This window comes from Leguminivora glycinivorella, chromosome 14, assembly GCF_023078275.1.
Source record: "Leguminivora glycinivorella isolate SPB_JAAS2020 chromosome 14, LegGlyc_1.1, whole genome shotgun sequence".
Lineage (NCBI taxonomy): Eukaryota > Metazoa > Arthropoda > Insecta > Lepidoptera > Tortricidae > Leguminivora > Leguminivora glycinivorella.
Window position 1 is genome coordinate 18,790,481 of NC_062984.1, and position 9,750 is coordinate 18,800,230.

Here is a 9,750-nt window from a genome sequence, read left to right on the forward strand (position 1 = left end):
TATCTTTCGTCATCTCAACACTCACATCTTTCTTTCTCATGTCCACAATTAAAAATAATTAACTGATATGTATCAAAGTAACATGAAACAAGTACATACAAGTGTATACACTTTGTATCAAAATATGCAAAATTTAATTGAACCCTAAAACAATCTCTCTGAAACAAAAAAAAATCATGTGAGAAATTATTTCCTCTGCCTTATCAAGGCTTAACAGTAACTTGACGCCAAATGCCAAATGTTGCCTTATAATCTTTTATTTTGTACATATCGCCATACGATTAAATAAATAAACAGGTCTAATAACTAACTGTACTGCTTCCATTAATTCCTATCACTATCAGGCTATTACAATCAATCCTCATACTAACCTGTTCAACATCATCTGTCAAACCCAAACAAGTACACAACAATATCTATAGCTTAACACCTTGGCAACAAAGAACCCGCCTCGTAGGCACTCGTGAACTTTGCTGAAATGCCGGACAACCCGCGGGGCGGGTTCTCGCCATACAAGCGGAGGGTTATAGATAACGACCGGTTTCTGACGTAGTGCGCCATAAGCTAGCAGATATATATCGCGAACCACGTTCGACATGTTGCCACGGGCGACAAAGCATAGAACATGGAAAGTACATAGAACGAGGTTTGAGATAAGTCCGGAGATTTATTAGAGTCTACACATTTTGATCAAGTGTTTAGAATACACTTGAATGACTTACGAACACTTCTTTTGCGTTTAAGCTACCATCCACACTCATAAGACGCATGTCTTGCGACGCGCAACGGACGTCTCCGCTACGCCGCCTGAATGTAATTCAAAAAACGTCTCCTCACTACATTTTGTATAGGAAGGACGTAAGACTGAGACTGATGTACTGAGGAGACGTTTTTTGAATTACATTCAGGCGGCGTGGCGGAGACGTCCGTTGCGCGCCGCGAGACACGCGACGCCTAAGTGGGGACGCTGCCTAACCTGGCGTTCAAACGGCTGGCGATCTTTATCACTTATCACAATCAAACCACCATCAAATAATCCTGTTCTGTTCATTCCACACCCTAACCAACTCACTATGATCACTGAATCCATGGGAAGCTATCACTTCACTATAATCCTCTTTACTATATTTCTTCTTGTAAAAATAAAAATGTGGACAATGAGTCGGTTGTATTCCAACCTTTTTCGCTACTATACCCAAATATATATCATCAAATCTGAAATGCTTTACATATAAACTACCTATGTACATTATTTTAAAAGCCTTATTAGACAATACATAAGCGCCTGCTGTTACGTAAGGCGGCCACCGGTTCCAAGGGTATTCGTCTATAGATACTCTCCATTTACTAGTTATATATCTCTGTGGCGCCGATTTGAACACGTAACCGGCGAAAAGCAGTCTATCTCTTTCTGTTTCATAAAAAGTCGTGCTCCCAGTAGGAGGTTGCTCTGATACATAGTTCAAAAGATTGCTAACTGATATATACATATCATCATCTGTGAATAGATAATAGTCAGCCGTAGAGCAATGTTCATACGCCCAGCGAAAAGACATCATAGTCTTAATAGTATTGTTATAATAATTATCATTGAAATCTATCTGTATAATGTCCTTATGTTCGTCTATTTCTTTTTCTATCATCTTCTGCGTTTGCGATTTCATGTCATTTATTCCTAGAAAGAAGAGTATTTTGACTATGCGTCCTGGTAGATAGTTCTCTTGGCCATAAGTCTGCCTTATAGCTTTTCTGTGTTGGAAATGATTCATAGCAGATTTTACTAATATGAACAAGTCAAGTTTCTCTACAGCGTTACATTTGACAGAGTTACTGAGGAATCTGTATGGGTAAATATTTATAGGAGTTATACTAGGTTTGTTACCGTTAAATATGTCGACAACAATGGGTCGGATGTCCGTGTTGAGTGGGTAGTCAAATTCACTGTCAAAATCCCTCGAGAACACATAGTCGCTAACACCACAGAAGTAGTATAGGAACACTAGCACACACACAGTGGCCACGTAGAGATTTCTCCTCCTTTTCATTTTGGTTTAATGTTCATTGACGTCATCTGGAACAGAGACAGTCTTTATTAACGTCGACATGTAAAATATCCATAAACAACGCCTCTGTATTTTTTATAAAGTGCAATGGAAGCCTAACTTGATATGCGGCTCTTATCAACCGCAACCGCATAATGCACCACGAGTACAAATATTTGTTTGTTTCAATTACTCTACTCCAGAGACCGGTTATAAATACAGATTGTCATCCTTGTGCGGCTGAACATGGTTGACAATTTAATAATTATAACGCAGTGAATGCAACATTACTACGGTAAATTTGATTTTCTTGGCTAGAGGTGTAAGGCGAAAGGTGAAACTGGTGTAGAAATATTACAGAACAGAAAATATATGTAATTTTAAAGATATAAGAAAATATCGAAAATGGCGCTAGTACCCTACGCCTTAAAGATTTTTCCTCGAATTCACACAGTAGACCACCAAAATCTGTCTTCATGCAGTGAGCGAGTTGAAGATCGTCACTACTTTTAAAAAATCTTGTATCTCACGCTGTTCCTCAAAGTTAAAACGCAGTAAGTCTATATGCATTCCATACATACTTACTACAATTTTCTTTTCATTGACAGACGAAGATACAAGTTTTTTTAATAGTAGTGACGAGATTGCTCTTCTTTGCGTTACGTTGGCCTTTCCTCCACTTTGTGCTGTGCCGCAGGTAGGCAGATAGACTACCCGACCTTATACCACTACAACAATTAAAAAGTGCGTTATATTTCGCCGCGAGATACTGCTGCGCCAATTATGTGCTAGCTGCCCAGCAGTCCTCTCGTGTGAGCTCAAGCAGCAAAAGCACGGTCGCGTGATAAACGACATAACGTAAGGCAGTCCTTTTCGCACTGTTTGTATGTGCGATAGGGACGCACCGATGCGATAAAGTTTATCCAACTATAGTGTGCTGTGTGCTACGCCCGCAGGAAGTGAAGATTTTATAATTTATACCAATTAGTGTGTGTCGTAAATAAGGTAATTATTTAAAGCGCGCCGTCCTTTCATGCCATAGAATGCGATTACAGAATGTAAGGAACATGACAATGCACTAACCGCTGTGTTTGTCGCTTATAACAATATACGGTCAACTATTTGATTTAAAACGCATTGCTGCGTCGGTCAGTTTCATTGGCCGATATAAAGTGTGCGAGGACGCCCCAGTCTAGTAAAACGAGTAGTGAATCGCATAATGGCATGCGTTTTGGAAATCTTCCGTAAACCTAGAAAACGGGTCATAAAGACAAATGAAAACAGGCAGGCAAGCACGATCGAGTAATCAATAAATATCAGTGGCGGAGCGTCGATACAACTCGATTCCCAACGGGTTCCCTAAAATTATCTAGTATCTGTAGAAGTCCATACAAAACAGATGCCAAAAACCCCTCCGGCTTTACCAACGAAAATTTTCACGCCCCGCCACTGATAAATATACATACATACATACAATCACGCCTGTATCCCATAAAGGGGTAGGCAGAACACATGAAACTACTAAAGCTTCAGTGCCACTCTTGGCAAATAAGGGGTTGAAAGAAAACGAAACTGTGACATTGCAGTGACAGGTTGCCAGCCTCTCGCCTACGCTACCATTTAACCCCTATCCCATAGTCGCCTTCTACGACACCCACGGGAAGAAAGGGGGTGGTGAAATTCTTAACCCGTCACCACACAGGCTAAAAAATTGTATGTAACCGCAATGTAACTAAAATCGCATGCGAGTTCACACGCCGTCTAAATCAGGCCTTATTCAGGATGTCAGATATTTTTGGTGCATTGTTTCATCCGCTACTATTGATGCTGGCTGTACTTAGTTGTATGCGCTTACCTTACACCCTGCAGCGTCAGATTACGCATCCCACCACAGTGACACGCTTAGGTCTAATTGTGTCGCTTAATTGGTAAATTCAAACATGGGTAAATCCATTCTGCTTCAAGTTTGAATAATTGAATGTATAATAACCTAACCACAAAATTAAAATTTTGAAAAAACCCCCGACCGCGACCTAGTGGACCGATTTTCATGAAACATGGCTAAGAACACTCCCGACTAACACAGCTTTCAAATGAAAAAAACTAAATCGAAATCGGTTCATCCGTTCGGGAGCTACGATGCCACAGACAGACACACACACAGACAGACAAACAGACAGACAGACAGACAGACAGACACGTCAAACTTATAACACCCCGTCGTTTTTGCGTCGGGGGTTAAAAAAGTATAATATTGATCTGAAAGATAATAAACCTTATAGCAGAATGGATTTACCCAAGTTTGAAGTTAAGCAACACTATTACAATGATAGAAACCTAGGTGACAGGTTATGAATAGGTTGAGAAGGTTAGTAAGACTGACTCGGGCATTAGTATGTGAACTCAAAACTGCTTGGTATTTTATTACGCTATATATTTTCTCACAATAGACTATAATATACAAACAATGGTTACTATGTTTATGTTTTTATATCATCAAGACAATGGTGAGCAAAGGTAGATGCGGACAAAGTGCCAGATATATGTATACACGACTTTATTTCTTATACTCTGTCAAACAATAATTAATTATATAAACGTGCACCGCATCGTTATTCTGCCTCTTTATTCCTCGCATGAGCAAGAGTGAGACAGTGGTAGGAATGGGCAGTTAATTAACTCAATTCCTGTTACCATGTCAGAATGTAAATGAAGTGTTTATCTGATGATCCTTTTTAATCATCTAGCGGAGTTAAAATACCTACATTTATAAAAAATACGTCATTTTTAAATATTAATTTTATTTAATAAATTACTGCTTGCATTTTAATCGCGAAACGCCGTCTAAATTCTATAAAATAGAAAAAGTTCTACGAAAAAAACCTCAAGGCTACACTCTGATTGCTTTTAGATTGTATATATTTTCCCATGTAACTTTTGCCATTTTGATGACAAGATTATTCCTTGCGTTAAATTCGAATTTTGTGGAATGCTACATACAATCTTTAAAAAAAATCATACCAAATTACAAAGAGGTGTCCACAGTGGAACTGATGGAGACCGGAGGCAGGTAGTGGCTGCGGATCTGGTTGTGCAGGCGGGACACTTCAGCATCGAGGCTCTCCGTCTCACGGACTAGTTGAGTGAACTGCACAATACCTGGAATTTTTTATGAGTTTTTAGTGAAATCAGACAGAGGTCACCCACTGCAAAACAAATTTCTATACAGGTGGAGTCAGCTCTCTGCAACTGACTGTATATTAATATTTAAAGCATGATTCAGTTGTGGCACAAGGCACTCTCACATGCCGCAATTATTTTTTCATATGGTTTCCTCGTATGCGAATCCGCACTCCAGCATATGAGAAGTTAAATAAGATAATAATAATAAAGACATTTATTAAAAAGTTTAAAAAATTAAAATAAATTTTCTTAAGTGCGTTTTCACATTATCCGATCCGATATCGGATGTCGGACCAATATCCCATACATTACAGGCGCCATCTTGGATTTTTTCTATTGAAATCCTTCCGACATCCGATGTCGGATCGGATAATGTGAAAACGGTCTATTAACATGACAAAAAGAGAAATGATGTCATAGAGATTAGAGTGAATATTTTTAGGAATCAAGTAGAGAGTGCGAAAGAGAAAAATCTCAACCAAAAGTGTATGTTACTTCCTTCTAGAGATCAATATTTCTATTCAAAAACTATGAACCTATGCTACTTTCAGAGTTCTATCTATATTGATTGTTTCTGAACACAGAACAGTCATGTTGATTGTATAGTTAATTTAAAAGAATAATATTATAATTATAATAGTAGACCAGATTAGTTTTAATGTATATAAGTTACAACAGAAAAGTAAGGCACTCCAATAACAAAGTAATGTCAAAATTAATTCTAATAGGTTTTACAGAAGAAAAGCTAACCTTCCCGGGTACCACTGAATCCATGGCGCTTGATTGTCTCCATCTCAATCTGGACAACCATGGGGAACACAATTTGCATCATTTTCAGCATCTCATTGCCCGCGGCTTCCTTCGCTTCGTCAAGTTTGCACGAGTAATCAGGCGATTCTAATGAGTCGATGATTTCGGTAAGAATCTGCCGGATCTGGTCAACGGACACGTTCTGCGGTGATGCCATTGTCAGCAGACTTCATGTAGCGATTGATCGACGGTTTTCCAGACAAAGCTAAGTTTGTTTTGTAAGCAATTGTTCCTTGTGCCTTGCTAATATACAACGTTTTTAATGCATATGATTACAGTGGTAAGAACATCTCATAAGTACCGCAATTATAATTGATACAAAAACTAGTAAACTTGAGAATTGATGCGATAAACTTAGATTCTTAGAAAAAGAAAACGATAAAAAAAATGAACTCCGATTCCATGAATGAATGAATAAATCGCATTTGACACTTTAGACTTGAGGCCAGGGAGAATAGAGGTAAGGAGGAAAATCTGTCGAAGTAGAAAAGTAGCAGAAATGACCGGCTGAGGCCCTTTAATTGCAGTTACAAATCTCTCCGCTTGGAGCGCATGTCTCGCTCAATGATCAGCGACGTGACATGACATTAGAAGTTCTTTTGTATAGGCTGATTTCGTCGAACTGAGCAAGTCAAGACGTAGTCCCGTGGTAGTGCGCCGGCTTCGTATGCAGATATTCTCAAGTTAGTGGAGTAAAAGTAAGGTACCCTGGACATAATTCAATAACTCGTCCTTTTTGATATTTTATTGGGTATTATTATTAAGCATCAAATAGTAATTATGTACATAGATAAAAAAAAATACGATCGTATTCATATCTTATAAAAATCATGAGATAAAGTACATTATCCCACTTTTCGCTAACAGCAAAATAGTTAACCGAAAACTTTGTTAGATTAACTTTGTGGTGCACTCAGATGCGATCAGTTATTAGCGATATTACACAGAAAATAAATCTGATTGTGTACTTTTTTTTACCGTTTTCATTTAATGTGAATATCTAGGTAGGTAAAAATGGTGACCATGATATATATATCAATTTGCATTGTATTGAGTATATATAGACATTTAGCACCGATCTTAAACATATATTTTTAACGCTTAAATAAACATGAATTTCTCAGTAGGTATAAATTGTAACTGAGATTTTTTTGCTTAAGACCAGGTTTTTGTGTACTATAATCATGATTTTATCAAAATTAATACTGTGAAGGTCGCGCTTAAGAAACTGTAAATGTCAGTAATTTAAAAGGGTGCAAAGTTGTCGTAGAGCGGCTGTCGCGGGGCGGGGGGAGCGCGCGGGGCGCGGGCCTGGGAGAGCGCGCCGCGCACCGGCCGCGTCACCGCGGCGGATCGGTTAATAGGTTAGGGACGTAAGGTACCGGCCACACCAGAGCGTCGCGTGTCTCGGGGCGCGCAACGGACGTCCGCGCCACGCCACCTGAGTGTAATTCAAAAATCGTCTCCTCAGTACATTTTGTATAGGAAGGACGTAAGACGCGCCCCAGGCGGCGTGGCGCGCGCCGCGCCGCCTGGGGGCGCGTCTTGCGTCTAAAATAAACACAACGGACGTGGCGTGGCGAGGACGAGGCGCGGACGGGGCGCGGACGCAATCTAAATTACACACAAGAGGTGAAAACACGGCTCGATGCGTCATTATACACTATACAGGCTGATTTCGTTGCGGAAACGTCTTCCTCGTCCGATGATGAAGATGCGTTTGCCTTGCTGCAAATTCTCAATATGCAGAGGCACAGGAGATATTGGGTTCACCCTATGCGAAAATTATTCGAACATTACAGATATTTCGAAACCATGGAAAAGTTGCATGAATATCCGGATCTTTTTCGTACAGTTTATAAAATGTCAAATAAAAATGCAAATAATAAACCTTTGAATTCAGATTTCTTATCCCTCATGCCTGTTTGCCCCACCCAACCATACCCAGGCTGGCCCCGACTCCAAAAATAATTGATTTGTTTATAATTTGGATGTTTAGATTATTGCAATACGATAAGGAATCTGAATTCAAAGGTTTATTATTTTTTGCGTTTTAGTTTCTCCGTGTTTTGTAACGCGCTTATTTTTGAAGGCGGTTTTATATTAAAGAAAAATTTATTTATTTATTGATTTTAGTGGTTCCTATTGATATTATATACGTACAGTAGTGAAAGAATTATCCTTTAACTCCTAACCATTGAGGAGTTGACCTTCCATCATCAGCTCAGCGACATTAAAATTTTTACCATCAATCGTAAATATTGGTGTACCTATTAAAAATACACTAAAAACATTACATGTGCCTATAACATTTGAAGAGTTCCCTCGATTTCTCCAAGATCCCATCATCAGACCCCGACTTGGTGCCAATAGGACCATCTCGGGGTTATACCCGTTCGATTAAAAAAAATAATTTGAAAATCGGTCCACGATTCTCGGAGATATCGAGTAACATACATACAAAAAAACCGGCCAAGAGCGTGTCGGTCCACGCTCAGTGTAGGGTTCCGTAGTTTTCCGTATTTTTCTCAAAACAATTTTCCTAGAAAGTCTTTATAAAGTTCTACTTTTTTGATCTTTTTTCATATTTTTTTAAACATAAGGTTCAAAATATAGAGGGGGGGGACGCACTTTTTTTTTCCTTTAGGAGCGATTATTTCCGAAAATATTAATATGATCAAAAAACGATCTTAGTACAAGTAAACCCTTATTCATTTTTAAATACCTATCCAACAATATATCATACGTTGGGGTTGGAATGAAAAAAAAAATCAGCCCCCACTTTACATGTAGGGGGGGTACCCTAATAAAACATTTTTTTCCATTTTTTATTTTTGCACTTTGTTGGCGTGATTGATACATTGGTACCAAATTTCAGCTTTCTAGTGCTTACGGTTACTGAGATTATCCGCGGACGGACGGACAGACAGACAGACAGGGGGAAACTATAAGGATTCCTAGTTGACTACGGAACCCTAAAAAACATTCAGTCGAATTGAGAACCTCCTACTTTTTTGAAGTCGGTTAAAAAAACAACCTTTATTGCCGGCCGGCAAACGACTAACCGATTGAAACAGAAACATAAATGAAAAGAGAGGGCGAACGGCGACACCTGCGTGTCGGCGATTTCAAAGGTAAGCGCACGTGCACCCGATCTCGCTACCTACGCCCAGGTGCGGGCGCGGCTTTCGACCTTCGCGCCGTACAATAGAATTTAATGTCGGCTGCTCGTGTGCGGTCTGTTTGTTTTATAGAGTGGCGGCATTTTCAACATCAAAGGGTGAGCCTATTTTGTGCAAAATTCTGTTATATCAATAACTTCTCACGTCACTAGATTATCGACTTTGAATGTCGAGTATATTTATAGTATCATCACTTTATTTCAGTGTACGAATTTCTTATGTGTTAAAAATCATTGTTCTAGCTTCATAAACCAGGGAGGAAATAATGGAGAGCGTTTATATGTCTTGTTTTGCCTTAATTCAATATCATCACATATTTTTGTTGCTGGTAAAATAATACATCCTATATATCAAGGCCTTGTAGCTCGGCGAAAGAATCGTGATCGCGGAGTGCGCCGGCACTGATTATAATTATTTTGTCCAGTTATTATAATAACCTATACAAAAAGTACCGATAGAATAGGTATTCTAATCTATATCTGCATAGAACTATTTCAAACAAACCACAAAAGTTCATAGTTGATCGTTATTGG

General features: G+C 39.0%; 1 protein-coding gene across 4 annotated transcripts; it reads right to left on the minus strand.

Annotated features, from left to right (window-relative positions):
- Window positions 1-56: 56 nt before the first annotated feature.
- On the minus strand, window positions 57-6,441 carry LOC125233276 (protein C10-like). 4 transcript variants are annotated; one of them, XR_007177841.1, is made up of 3 exons: window positions 5,064-5,198; window positions 955-2,071; window positions 57-793 (listed from the first exon to the last, which is right to left on the minus strand). XR_007177841.1 is itself a non-coding variant. In XM_048139226.1 (3 exons), exons 1-2 carry the CDS (start codon window positions 6,190-6,192, stop codon window positions 5,068-5,070), a joined length of 351 nt encoding a protein of 116 aa, XP_047995183.1. In that variant the 5' UTR covers window positions 6,193-6,441; the 3' UTR covers window positions 1,935-2,071; window positions 5,064-5,067. The 4 variants fall into 4 exon arrangements, 3 of the variants coding, with proteins under 3 accessions (XP_047995181.1, XP_047995183.1, XP_047995182.1); XM_048139226.1 differs by lacking the exon at window positions 57-793 and adding an exon at window positions 5,976-6,441 and having other exon boundaries at window positions 1,935-2,071; window positions 5,064-5,201; XM_048139224.1 differs by lacking the exon at window positions 57-793 and having other exon boundaries at window positions 865-2,071.
- Window positions 6,442-9,750: the final 3,309 nt, after the last annotated feature.

Bases quoted from the DNA above. Each gene is read 5' to 3' on its own strand.
- LOC125233276 (XM_048139224.1), bottom strand. From the start codon at position 2,045: ATGAAAAGGAGGAGAAATCTCTACGTGGCCACTGTGTGTGTGCTAGTG.